The 14,563-nt window shown below is 40.4% G+C and overlaps 1 protein-coding gene across 1 annotated transcript in view; it reads left to right on the top strand.

Moving 5' to 3' along the window:
* LOC119423275 (phosphofurin acidic cluster sorting protein 1) overlaps positions 1-14,563 on the top strand; it is a 61,262-nt gene that overhangs the window by 22,165 nt on the left and 24,534 nt on the right. Inside the window, exons 2-5 of the mRNA XM_037690698.1 lie at positions 6,238-6,327; positions 6,652-6,777; positions 10,641-10,803; positions 13,550-13,641. Coding sequence (XP_037546626.1) covers positions 6,238-6,327; positions 6,652-6,777; positions 10,641-10,803; positions 13,550-13,641 — 471 coding nt within the window. The remainder of the gene's footprint in view (positions 1-6,237; positions 6,328-6,651; positions 6,778-10,640; positions 10,804-13,549; positions 13,642-14,563) is intronic.

Here is a 14,563-nt window from a genome sequence, read left to right as displayed (position 1 = left end):
CTGGACATGTCCAAACCACTGTCCCTCCTCTGGACATGTCCAAACCATCTCAGTGCGTCCTCTCTAACTTTATCTCCCAGATGTTCAACCTGTGCTGTACCTCTGATGATCTCATTCCTAATCTTCTCCATCCTTGTCTCTCCTAAGGAGAACCTCAACATCTTCATTTCTGCCACTTCCAATTTTGTCTCCTGTCTTTTTGTCCATGTCTCTGTCTCCAGACCATACAACACAGCTAGTCTCACCACTGTCCTGTAAACTTCTCATTTGTCCTTTGCTGACACCCTTTTGTCACAAATCACTCCTGAAACTTTTCTCCATCCTGCCTGGACTCTCTTCTTCACCTCCTTATGACACTCTCCATTTTTCTGGACAGTGGACCCCAAGTACATAAAATATTATTTATAATACCGTTAGTTAGGGGTTCGATTCCACCAGCAGTCACATGCCAAAGTGTCCCTGGGCAAGACACTGAACCCCTCATTTCCTCTGACGTGTGTCCCATCAGTGTATGAATGTGATCAGCTGATTAGTCTTTGTGTAGATCTAGTATAGAGCTGTATGAATGAATAAATGAGGACACAGATTGTTGTATAGAGCTTTGAGTATCTTGATAAGATAGAAGGGTGCTATACAAGTACAGTCCATTTACCAAATATTAATATTATTGATATCAACACAAGCATCGCTTTGATACTACGTGATAAAGTAGCACCTAGATCTAAACGAGCAGGTCTTTAAGTGGATGTTTGCACTTAAGGAAACCTTTATGCATATTTCATGGCCAGTAAAATGGAGTACTTAAATACATTTTTTATGAAGTCATTTTCTTATTCACCACACAATGCTATTAAGAAGATATTTTGACCACATGCCTGAAAGGCTTAACAGGTCCATTTGATATGAAGGAGAAGAGACTTTAGTCTGAGCCCCAAACAGATTACTGAGCACCTCGCATCCCTAAAGGTGACTCCACACGCACTTCTGACAAAGACAGTTTGTGACATTTTTTTTTATCACTACCCAAATCTGACGGGCCCAGGTGCATGTTGGGATGCATATTTTTTGTCTCTTTTGGTTCTTTCCTACCCACAACTCTGGCAGACTCTGCCCCAGTCTGCTCGGTAATCTTCCACTCTCCTTCAACCCCCCTCCCCCGCCCCCGGTTCCATTTTCTTCAAACGCCAACATAGTTGAACTCATCCAAGTGTCTCCCAACCCACAGCAGAGTGATGCTCCATCAGATCTTATTGCAGTCTAATCCGTCAGAGTTGGAGCCCTGCCCGCAGTCTAAACCCAGACTCCACAGTCGTAAGTGACAGCCGGTCGTGAGCCTAGCAGTAGTTGTTGAAGAAATACAATATATATTTGATGGCCACCACAACCCAACTGAGTGTGTATCTGATAAACACCTGGATCTAAACACCTGTGTGAGCATGTTGTCACTATAAGGTTTCTCCATAAAAATGTTTAATAGTGGATGTGGGGACCCATTAACTCGTCCCCACAGGACACGATGGTAACGCAGGGAAGACCGGAACCACAGACACACAGCGGCCCCCAAGCCCGGAACTCCAGGAGTCCCCCAACAGGGACACCCGCACCCCCCAGAGAGAGAAGCAAAGGGAAGCCCCGGGCGAGCCCCAGTCACCACAATGCAGAACCCCCAGGAGGCTGCAGCGACAGCCCCGAGTCCCGAGATCATACCACCCCCCAACAGAGGCCCGGTAGAGCCAGGGCACCCAGGCCCGGCAGGCAGCCACCAGGGCATGCCCGCACACACTCCACCACCCAGCCCCAGCTGCTGAGATCCGCCAATGCACCGGCGGCAGGGGGGCCCACCAGCCGAGGGGAGTACAACAAATTTGTTCCTTTTTTGTTGATAATAAATTCTATAGAAGTTATTGTTTATAAAAAATTCAAAGTTAAGGTGTTCAACCAGTATCTCTGGAAAACCATCATGCTGTGTGTGTCCATCATTGTTTGTGTATTATTTAACCAACCTGTGGTAACCGTAGTCACACATTCATATTTGGTGAACTTTACCGTGGCTCCACTGATGTCTCTGGCTGAAGTAAATTATTGTTGACTACAACTTGATGTAAAAGATGGGCAATATTGTGGTTGTTTAGTAAAATCATACGCGGTTCATAAGCCCTCAGACTGGGTGTTGAGGATGACTTTCAGCTACTAACAGACCAAACCTGGGGCCAATATTTGTTCAACAGAGTTGTAGCCATTTTTCACGTCATCTGGTTGTGGCAGCCATCTTGAACTGGGCTGACTGAAATGCTGCTTTTATTCAAAAACGCTAGTATTTGACCATCTGTTTGTCATTATGATAATTAATTAAAGGTTTATGCAAAATAAGACAATCTTACTGAAATGGAAACAAACTGTCCTCTCTCGGTATAAAGAGCCAACCAAGTGTGGCTGTATCCATGAGCTCTGCTGCCTCTGGAGCGTGAAATCTCCCCATTTCTGCTGAGCTGCCCCGAGGACAGCTGAGCAAAGCGCTGCTCGCACCACAGCACAGAAACTAGAGCAATAAATGTCATTTCCAGCAGGTTTTGTGAAGAAAAGCAGAGACACATGGGATGGGGATGAAGAAACAAGTCAGAAAAATAACACAAATGGCAGGGTTTTGTTTTTGTACAGATAATAGGAAAGCTTATTTGTCGCATTAGTTGTCTTTTCGGGTGGCCGGATCTATTCTCTCACTAGGTTTGATCAGGTTAAGTGGCCTGCATGGACACACACACACGTCCTTTATAATGATGGTCTCCCAAACCACAACAGTAGGATAATAGCAGTACAGTTTCCTTGGAGAAAGTCTGTCACCTAGAATGTGCTGTATCATAGTAATTTCATTTAAGTTGGGCCTGTTTAAATGTGTTTTTGCACATCTCAGTTTAATATAAACCAATATTATGAACTATATGTTTGCATTGCAGTATATTAAAGCATAATACTTTATCTGGGTAGTGGTTACTGTTTACAAAGAATAGGTTACGAGTACTGCGTGTAATTTTAGGGAATTTTAAGTACCGGTAATAACCCTTGGAATAATTGCACGTGGAGGTCTTGTTCTTACCCCAAGTCACTTCCTGTTTTTGCTACAAACAGGATATTTACGGTAGTTTAAACAACTTGTTGCGTTTTAAAAGGTAACCCGTAGAGGCTGACCTCATTTTCCCACGGGCTTACAGAGCTTGGCAAAGGATTCTCCATCTCCACTCCCCCTCTCCCCGTTTGGCCCCAGACACACGGTTTGTGAAGTCGATGAGCGAAAGGGGACTAAAGAACATTGAACTCGAGCTTTTCTTGCCTAGATTCTGTATTGTTCATGTGCTGGAAACATGCTTGGGTTTTCTACCTTGGGTTTTGTACTGGTCTCTGCACATAAGAAAAGACAAGGTGTCTTTGTTCAGCTTTGGTTACTGGTCAGATTCAGAGTTGCCATCGTTCCCAGTGGCTGTTTACATTTTGTCTTACTTGTTAGCGATTCGGCTCTACGACAAGCATCGGGAATTAGGTGAGCTGAAAGGAAGGCTGCGATGCTGCACAGTTTACATGTGCAGTTGTCTGTTTTGTTGCTCAGGTTGACACCACTTTGAAGCGTGACACGTGTTTTGTGTTCCTCAGACCCACTAAGGTCCCACTAAGCCACTGATGGTGTTTATTTGACCTCCACATTCTTCTGATCCTACTCCAGTTGAACCCTTGTGGTCCGTACTGTTTGTGCTCACTATTTTCAGAACAAAACATGATTTCAAAACAAAATATGGGACTTCAAGACAAATTCTGAAAACTCGAGGTCAACATTTTACTCGAGTTTCCGTGCAGATATGGATCCAGAGTTTAGAGGTCAGCTGATTCAAATTTATTTATTAAAGTAAATCGGTCCAGTTGCTATCTTGTGTTGCTTTTTAGGCACAAAACTGCATTTTTGATAGTTTTAGTTCTGATGTGAGGACACTTGCAAATGAGATTTTTAATAATGAGTTTCTTCTAGATACGAAGAAAAATAAAATGTCAAACTAATCAGGTTTTCTCGTATCGACCGCTGCCAAAGCGATAACGATTTTTTTCCCGTTTGTGCGCGTGTTGTTTGTCATGTTAGCTAAATATCCCATAAACCAGTCGATGGCTTTTCATGAAGCTTTGAAAGTAATCATTGGGTGCACATCTGGTTAACCTTTGAAGACTAATTCAATATAGCCGCCACATCTCAGTGACCTTGGCAAACGCAAAAATGCATACAACTCATCCATTTTGCAGATATTGACCTAAAATATGGTGTGGTAGTAGCTGATAGTCATCCCAGCATCTACTTTAGGCGCCCTGCTACATCTCACAACATTATATAAGACTGAAACATTTGGTTTGACCCTAACGGCTAAAACTCTGTGTTTTTATTTTTTTTCAACACACGATGATCTTAGTTCAAACCAGCGGGTGATATGCATTCCTTTAAGAAATGCTTGGCCTTTCATTTCATTCCAAATCTCAGTTGGCAGGTGTAACAAACACCTGAACTAAATTTAGAGAATTGGTGAAATGTTGCTGTAGCTGGTATTACCATACCATTTTATTTATAGAGCACTTAAAACAGCTACAAGGCCAACCAAAGTGCTGTACAGACAGAACAACAGGTAGCACCCAACAATATATTGGTTTGTGAGAAGTGTTGACAACAGATGTGTCATCAGCACCCACAGCTTCCTGTAAAATGATCGGTGGTTATTGCACCAGGTTGATAAGACAACTTAGTCGAGGTGTTCTTCCATGACATGTTGCAGAAATGTGTTAAAGGCTGAGAAGAGAGGTCATCTGGGGATGCTCTGTTCTGTTTGCCTTCTATTTCAAGAGACCGCCTTTAATCCCTGGACTGCCGGGTCTGGTCATGATCCGATCTCAAGGAGCACTGTGAAACTGGACTTTAATGGTGGGAGTGCTCATTCAGAATTCATGCCGTTGGTTTCCTCTTTAAAATTTCTTCTGTTTGTTTTGCCTCTGCTGCATCTTGTGGTTTTCCAACCATTGATATGTCAAAATGTTTCAGTTGTGAATAAAAGTCCCCGTTGAAAAACATGAAGCTCTTTTCATCTCCTTCAAAAATGAGTTCTCTGAAACTTACTTCAGCTCTTTTGTCTTCATAGTTTACTTTTATCTTTTAGCAACTTTCTTTAAATTGTATCTTTTGGCTATGATTTGGTTATGTTTAGCTCTTGGCTGTGGTTTTGCTAATATTATTTTTAGTCGCAGTTTTGTTATACAGTATTCAACTTGGCAATAATTTTGTTTATTTTTATCTTTAGCTAAGGTTTTGTTACTTAGTTTTTACCTCTAGTTTGGTAATTCTAACTTTTAGCTACAATCTTGATATGTTAAGCTTTTAATAACTGTTTTGACTGTTTAGCATTTAGTTTGTTAAATTTAGCTTTTAACAAGTTTTTTCTACATTTAACTTTGAGTAACAGTTAAAGTAAATTTGTTTTTTTGCTAATTGCTACATTTATCTTCTCTGGTTTTGCTACGTCATTACTTTAGTTCTCATTTAGCTTATTCCAGCTTCTAGCTTTGGTTTTGCCTTTTTAGCTCTTAGCTACAAATTTACCACATTTAGCTTTTAGCTATGGTTGTTCTACATTAAGCTTTTGACAGCGGTTTAGCTACATTTAAGATTTGCTATGTTTTTGCTCATTTTAGCTTCATCTACAGTTTTTCTCATTGTAGTTTTTAGCGACAGTTTTGTAACTTTTAGCTTTCAGCAATGGTTTTGCTACATACAGCTGAGCCATTCAGCACTTCACATTCATCCTGAGTTTATGCAGAAATTTCATTTTCTCTAGTTTGTTTCTGAAATATTGGCAGCATCATTGCTGCTGTCGTCGTCCTCGTGTGTTTCTATGAAAACACTCATCTATCTGTTCAGCAGTTGGCGAGGAGAGAGGCCCTTTGTTCTAGGAAACCTTTAGCTGTGAATCTACATGGACCTGTGAGTGGAGCAGGTTTAATACGATCACTTTTATCCACGTCGCATCGGTTTTACAGCGTTACACAACGATGTGGGACAGTAGGTATCAGTTGTGCATTTTTCAGTGATCATTTTGTTCCTTAACTTTGGATCCGTGCCTTCTACTCCTGCCTCCTTAACCTTTCTAAATAAAAGCATTAGTGTTGATGCTCGTGCACTTTAAAAACAAACATTTTCTTCATTTTTTTGTCCTGCAGGGGTCAAAGCGTCTCCTCAGATCTAATGAGTACGTCCTCCCTCCCAGTGGCCTGATGGAGACAGACCTGGAGCTCACCTTCTCACTGCAGGCGAGTCCTCTGATGTTTTACTGTGACTTGTCTCACCGAAGTGTCCAAAGCTTTTCTCCGTCCTGACGCTCCTTCCATATTTGATCTTGTTCTTCCTTCTTTCATAATGAAGGTGCAAAATATTGTTGATGTAATAATGTCTTTTTTTTTTTGTCCATCAAAAAAATGGTCTAAATAACAAACATCAGAAAACATCCAAACCCACGACGTCTTTCACGCTGTGCTTCTAAAGTTATTAATTTATCGCTTATTTTTACAGACCAAAAAAAAAACATTAACTTGTATTTTATCAGACGTTTTTTGTTTTTCCATTTTTCTCCCCAGTACCCTCACTTCTTGAAGAGGGATGCCAACAGGCTGCAGATCATGCTGCAGAGACGGAAACGTTACAAGAATCGGACCATCCTGGGCTACAAGACCCTGGCTGTCGGAGTCATCAACATGGCCGAGGTTCGGGCCGGCGCCTCTTTCACTCGTTTCCTTTAATGTGCTTCTGTCAGCTGTTTCTCAGGAGGAATGTCATTTTGCTCCGAGGTTCTGATTGCATTCTCCTCTGATGGTGAATAGCGCGGCTGCTGTATTTTGGGTACCGGGCTCCTGTGATTCATTTTCATCACTCGGTGTTGTGTGAAATTACAGACCATCTGTCGGCTCCTTCATGCACGCTTCTCTAGAAACGGTGCACGCAGCCACGCTCTGCTGTTGAAATAACGATCGTGGAGCTGGGTGTTGGCTTTCCTATAGAAGAAATATGAGTTACTGCGACTCTCCAGCTCTCAGATGGTCGTGCAGCGATGAATTGTGTTATGAAGGATGCGTGTTTGGCCATTAGGACATCAAAATGTCTTTTTTTGTTTTCCTGCCCTCGATACGATGAACAGGCTTGTTTTTCCTACTGTTCTACCGTTTACCACGTGTCAACGATTCAATAATGATCGACTGTTGGAAATTTAGCTTCACAGAGCACATGCAGATCAATAAAAATCCTTCTCTGTGGATATAATTAGTTTGCTGTTTTGCTTTGAAAGAGATGGAGCTAAAAGACGGGATTTTAAACCTTAATTGTGTGAATGTTTATGAAGCATATCCGTTTTGCTTCCATACGTTTTTCAGCATCTTTCTCGTTCCACAATTTTTGTGCTATTTCAACAAATCGTAAAACGTTCAGCTTGTTCAGTAGAAGGGTGACTTTTGGTATTGATACAACTTTAGCTTTTTGAAGTATTTAACCTTTTCCTCATAGAAAATGAACTGAGCTCATTTTACCTCCTTCAAACCTTTAGCTGTGTTTACAACCTTTTACTGCTCCTTTCACATTTTGTTCTGCTTCAGCTTCTTTCAGCTTCCGGGTGCAAATTTAAACATTTTTCTGCTAATTTCAGCTGTTTTGTGCTCCTTTCAGATTCTTTCTGCTAACTACAACATTTTTTGTGTTTCTTCGAACTTCTTTCTGCTAATTTCAGCTTGTTCTGCTTCTTTTATCTTATTTCCGCACGTTTCAGCTGTTTTTTGCAATTTCAACATATTAATTAATTAAAATAATTAACTTATTATTATTTATTTAGCTGTTTTTGTGCAAATTTTAACTTTTTCAGCTAATTCCACATATTTTGCACTCGTTTAAACTTTTTTCAGCTTATTTCAGCAAAAATGTGCTCTCTCCACTTCTGGTAATTTACGCTTCTTTATGCTTTTTTAGCTGCTTTTTTTTTTTTTTAAAGCTAATTTCAGCTTTTTTCAGATAATTTCCACCTTTTTTGCTCATTCCTGCTCTTTTCAGTCTAATTGGGCAAACATGTTTTTTTGGCTTTCTTCTGCTATTTTAAGCATTTTCTACCTTTTCAGCTACTATTTTGTTTTGTATGTATTTAGCTAATTTCAGCTGTTTTCAGAAATTCAAGGTTTTCTTGGTAATTTCTGCTACGTTCAGCCTTATTAGCTTCATGCTAAATTCAGCTTGTGCTCCTTTCAGTTTTTTTGCTAGTTTCAGCTTTAGCTGCTTTTATGCTAATTTTAGCCTTTTCTGCTAATTTCACATTTTTTTTTGTTGATTTCAGCTCTTTCTGCTTCCTTCTGTTAGGTTAAACTTCTTTCTGCCTTTTCAGCTACTTTTCAGCAGTTTTTTAAATGATAATTTAAGCCTTTTTTCAGCTGACTTCCTAATTTTTTGCTCATTTCTGTTTTTTAAACCTTATTAAGGTATTTCTTTACTTATGACATTTTAGTCTTGTTCTTTCATTTCAGCTACGTTTCAGCATGTTTTTAGCTAATTTTAGCTGTTTTTCAGCAAGTTCTTCTGCAATAAGCACTCGCACTGCGTTTTCGCAGGGAATGAAATTTCTCTAGTTTAATGTGTCGCCTTCATCGTGGAACAGCACAGGTGCTATCACTCCTTTTCTAATTACAGCTGCAGACGCGTTTGTTCTCAGCCGAAGTTATTTTTCAGCCTCAGCCCTAGGACAGTAGTTGATTGACACCTGAAAACAAGAGTAAAGCTGTTATTGTATTTTAAACGACATTCAGCTGCAGCACATTTTCAGTGTTCACTGCTGAGAAACATCCCAAATACTGCTTTGGAAAAAAAAAAGCTAAATTGGCCGTTATTGCATCCTGTTGGGTAATTGTCATCTGGCGTAAACTCGTTCTGAACCAAATCGAAGCGTTGTGTGGGAGGAAGTCACTGATAGAGGCATTCAAGTGCACCCTGCTAGTGTTGGAGTGAAATGAGCCCGCTCCCTGAGCAGCTAGTTAACAACTAAAATATTCAAAGTGCCCTCCCAGACGGATTACAGTGAAAGCTCGTCCTTTCTCATCCGTTTCAACATCGTTTAAATAAACTGTTTCACTGATGTGATATGTGCAGATTGGCTCGACTCATTGCGGCGCTCGGACAGAAAAAGCTGCATTTTGCTGATGAAGATTTACTTACAGATACTGTAGCTGTTCTATTTAATCCGTCCTTGGATCTCTAAACACAGTCAGGCGACAGAAGTCTCCTTAATCTTCAGAAATGCCTTTGAACGGAGACACTTCTCTTCTGTTCGTTTGTTAAGAAAAGATTACCGGTAATCCAGTTTCTCTCTTGGTCGCAGCTGCTGCAAACTTGTTGGTGATTATTAATTGTGAGAAACGGGCGAATTTTCAGTCACCGAAGAGAAGACCAAAGAAGAGCTTGGAAAATAGAATTTGATTGTTGCAGGAGTTTACTCATTTAGCCTGATCTGAATTATTTAAAAAAAAAACACTTGTTTTAAAACCTAAAAGGCTGAAAACTAAAGAAATGGTACTTTCTGTGAAAAAGCAGAGGAAATGCTGAACGCCGAATGACTTTGCTGAAGCTAAAACTGCTCCATTCAGAGAAGCAGAGCACTAGCTGAAAGCCAGGTGTAGCACAGGGTTAGCTGAAAGTAGCAAAAGGCTAGTTATAACTTAAAATGAGCAGAACACTAGAAAAGATTTGAAGCAGCAAAGCACTAGATGAAAGCTAAAAGTAGCAACAGGCTAGCTAAAAGCCAACAGTAGCAAAAGGTTAGCTGCAACCTAAAAAGGGCAGAACACTAGCTGAAAGCCAAAAGTAGCAGAGGACTAGCTAAAAGTTATAAATAAAAAAAGGCTAACTAGTTAAAAGTAGCAATTTTCAAGCTAAAAAGGCAAAATATGAGATAAAACTTAAAATAAAAGCTTAATAAACCCTAAAAACCAGAACTCCATCTATAGATTAAAACTAGCAAAAGGATAGCTTTAACCTAAAAAGAGCAGAACATTAGCTAAACACTAAAAGCAGCTAAACTAGCTAAACATAGCAGAAGGCTAGCTCAAAGTTATAAATGGAAAAGGGCCAACTAAACGTTTAAAATCTCTGTAAACTAAAAAATGGTTTAAATTTATATAATGCAGATGTTATTACATGACAAGTGGTGTCCCCCCCCCCAATAAAATAGATAATAAAACAAAATATTACCAGTAAATTAATAAGTAAAACACCCCACCCCCTCAGCACTTAAATGCTTTAGCACGGACATGTTTGCCATTTTCCCTTCCTGGCAGCACCTCGTCAGCTATTTGGAGACGTTTGTTTCAGGACTCGTTTCTTTGCTTCATCAAGCCTCTAAATCCTTCGATTGGGTAACAGTTCCAGACATGATGACATTTCAAATGGAGGAGAATGAATGTTGAGGCCTGTGATGAGGGAAAGTATTCATCAACCTTTCTGTCACTTTTTCTCCAGAGGGAGATATTATTAGAAACGTTCTTGAAGACCGGATAAATAAAGTCTGCTTAAAGAGACGGTTTCTTCTCTAAACTCTGCTCAGGTGATGCAGCACCCAACAGACGGGGGCCAGATTCTGGGTCTCCATAGTAACGTGAAGGAGGCACCTGTGCGCGTGGCGGAGATCAGCGTGTTCTCTCTGTCCAGCCAGCCCATCGACCACGAGGACGGGAGCGGACAGGCCGGCCGCAAGATCAAAACCTCAGGTGGGCATCCCCTTCCTGCGTGGCTCTGTTGGACACACCTGCACCTCTGCTCTGAATCCTTCATATCATTCCAGCCTTCACTCCAGAACCAAACACCCCTGTCTCACCCCTGCTGTTGCCTTTCTCTCCCCTCCTTCCACTTGGCTCATATTTCCCAACTGAGAATAGAATAAACCCCGTTAATCCAAGGCCGTCCCATTGCCAAGGATATGTTATTCTCCTCAACTATGGCCGTAATGTTGATTTGAGAGTTGTACTCTAATTCTGGGTAAAGATGGGGGGATATGTGGTGCGGCTCGAACTCTGTGCTGTGATCCGTTGTTGTTCTGGATGTTATTAAGAAGGCTGCTCAAACAAAACCGATGAGCTCATGCAGCAAATATCAAACCGGTGAGGGAGGGAGGGAAGAAAACCAGTTTGTCTTTTCTTTTTATCGTCATTCCTCTCATCAAATAATGCATAATGTACACCGGCAGCAGAACAAGTTACGAGTTAATAAAATGTCTTTTTTTTTTTTTTTTTTAGGAAGAGCAGAAAAAAATTGGCAATAAAGGGAAGAATGAAATCAAAATGTTGCCATTTTAGAGTTCTGTTTAAGTTCGAGTGCAGGACAGATTTTAAATTGCTTGAACAGAAAAACAACATTTCTGACACCTGTTTCTTTGATTTATCATGTTTCTCTTTGAGTATTTGTTTTAACTGCCTAAAACAGGTGGCTCTTCGGTCCACCTGCAGCGACTCTTTCAAGCTTTGACCAAAACTAACATAAAACTGAATTCTATTGGTCAAATAAAAAAGGGTCGTTTCAACAGTCTTCCTATCAACTTTATTTTATTTTTATTTTTTTTGTGAATATGTGAATAGTAGAACAATACAGAGAGGGAGGATGTTATTAACTTATTACTTACTTATTAGTAATGTTATTAACTTACTTTTGTGTATACGATTGTTTCTGTTCGGTGCCCTGAGACGGTTTCTGTTGTGACTTGATGCTAGTTAAATAAACTGAATTGAATTAATAGTTAATGGCAAAGCAGATTTCATGCGATCAGTTGGAGCTCAGAGTACACATGTAACAAAATCCATCCAGTGCTTTAGGAAATACTTTGTAAACTCATTTAATCAGACTTTATTTATAAAGCACCTTTCATACGCAAAGGGAAATAAAACACTAAAGAAAAGCAAAAACTAACGAAGGATCATTTAATTTGTGAAAGGATTAAATAACTAACATGTTGGGATTGAAGGCATTAAGGGAACATTAGTTCATCACCAAAGAAATGCCAGAAGTTTGTAACACCGTAATTTCTGGACTATTGAGCGCACCTGAAAATAAGCCGCACCCACTAACTTAAAAAGTAAATAAATAAAATTTGTATACTTGTCTATAAGCCACATGTGGTAACATGAGATATTTACACAGAAAGACTTTTAAAACTTTTAATTAAACATGTACCGCCGGTATCATACACAAATAGGTACAGGAAATAACAAAGTCCATGCTCAATAATCCAGGTATACAATCCAACATTTTTTAGTCAGGTCATCTGGACAGTTTCATTTTTTGTGCTGAAACGTTTCGACTTCTATCCAGAAGGCTTCATCAGTCAAGGAAATGCACAGCAAAACTGATTCTTCCCCCAACAGCTTACTCCAAAGTGGAACAAGCAAGTGTCTGTAACACGACTGGTTAAAAAAATTAAAAAATAAAATACAGTAGCCTACCAGAACAAGTCATTGATCGCTATCGTCATCTTCCTCCTGTGCACTAAAACCACTAAAGTCATCTTCTTCAGAGTTATAATTGAACAGCCTCAGAAAAACTTCATCACGCTCGTCCTCGGTCTCTTTCGTCGTCGCTCTCAACGTCACTTTTGTCTCGAGGCAAATTTGCACTTGAGCTTGTGCTGTCGTCTTCATCACGCAGCAGTCCAGCCTTCGATGAGTTTTTTGACGCTGCTCTGCGCATGCGGCCAGTTGTGGTAAACGATTTCTCACCGGTAGTGATCCAAACCTCCCACTGAGCTCAGAGTGTCACTTTAAATGCACGATTCACACTTACGTCAAGCGGCTGCAAGTGCTTTGTTGTGCCCCCAGGGATCACGTGTTTCACGTGATCACGAGACGTGTTTTTGACATCTATGTAAGCGCCCGGGCGTGACGAGGCTAAATGTTTTGGCGGCATGAAGCTTGTTAGTCCGTAAAAATCCATAATTAGCCGCGTCGTTGTAAAAGTCACAGTTTTCAAAGCGTGTGAAAAAGTAGCGGCTTATAGTCTGGAAATTACGGTAATACAGACTCATAGAAACGTGAATTCTATCATCTTAATTGTAAAACCAAGAAACTGACAAAGAAGAGAGCAAAATCCAACAAGTAAACAGGCATTATTGCTCTTTAATTTTTAGTGGTGAGCTACAAATGTTTAAAAAATTGGAACAACTTCAGACAACATGGATGCTTTGGCTTCTTCCTGTTGACTTTGAGCACCCACTGAAAGAACAATATGAGTTTAAAGCGTGCGTTTAAAGGGGTTTGCTTTATGTAATTTAAAGAACACTGTCTAAAAGAACATGTGCATGGATCATTACACTGCACTCGGAACACGCTCCCTCCCAGGAGAGTTTATATTTCGACGTTCCAGCTCTGCTCTTTTCTGTTTTATTAGAACGCTGTTTGAAAAATGCCAGCTGCGTTTTTTTGGAGGATGTTTTGACATGAGCGTATGTTTGTGGCTGCTTTCCCTCAGACCGCTCCCCAGACATGGATAATGATTCAGAGGACGATGACGACAGCTACTCCTCGGAGCAGGAGGCCAGCGATGACGCAGTTCATGCCCAGGTTGGTGCCAGAACCTGGGTCCTGACACGTCTCCAGTTTGTGCCATCCAATCTACTGCATATATCGGCTTAACTGCATAACTGGCGTTTTGATACTTGAAGTTAGTCTTTTACTACTTCTACTATTTAATTACTGTTTTTCTATATTTGCCTTTAGCTAATATAGAAAAACATTCTTGTTTTTTTTAGTTTGTTTGTCATATGCAGATCAACACAAGGTCAGCAATACAATGAAATGCTCAGGAAGAGAAGAACCATCTCGACTTGCTAAAAATAAACACCAAAGAATGCCATAAAAGTACAAAACAAAGCACCAAAAAGTGGAAAAGAAATGCATCCACAAGGTCCAAAAGAAATGTAGTAAACGACATGGTAGAATATAACGGTGCAAGTAGGATGAATCAGTATAAAGTACCTCACAGAAGACCTGCTTTAGACGGACAACATAGAGTACAGACAACAATATACAGCAATTAAAATAAAGTGTTATAAAAACACTTACTGTTAGCAGCATGGTCATATTAGCAGTGTGGTTCTGTTAGCAGAGTGGTTCTGTTAGCAGGATGGTACTGTTAACAGAGTGGTTCTGTTGGCAGTGATGTTCTCTTAGCAACATGGTCTCATTAGCAGCATGGTACTGTTAGCAGAGTGGTTCTGTTAGCTGGATGGTACTGTTAACAGAGTGGTTCTGTTGGCAGTGATGTTCTCTTAGCAACATGGTCTCATTATCAGCATGGTACTGTTAGCAGTGTGGTTCTGTTAGCAGGATGGTCCTGTTAGCAGAGTGGTTCTGTTAGCAGTGTGGTTCTGTTAGCAGGATGGTCCTGTTAGCAGCATGATACTGTTAGCAGAGTGGTTCTGTTAGCAGTGTGGTTCTGTTAGCAGGATGGTCCTGTTAGCAGCATGGTACTGTTAGCAGAGTG

Source organism: Nematolebias whitei, chromosome 1, assembly GCF_014905685.2.
Source record: "Nematolebias whitei isolate Nwh7 chromosome 1, NemWhi1, whole genome shotgun sequence".
In the NCBI taxonomy this organism is placed as follows: Eukaryota; Metazoa; Chordata; class Actinopteri; order Cyprinodontiformes; family Rivulidae; genus Nematolebias; species Nematolebias whitei.
Note: the sequence above shows the minus strand (reverse complement) of the source record. Positions and strands in the feature narration are given on the sequence as shown.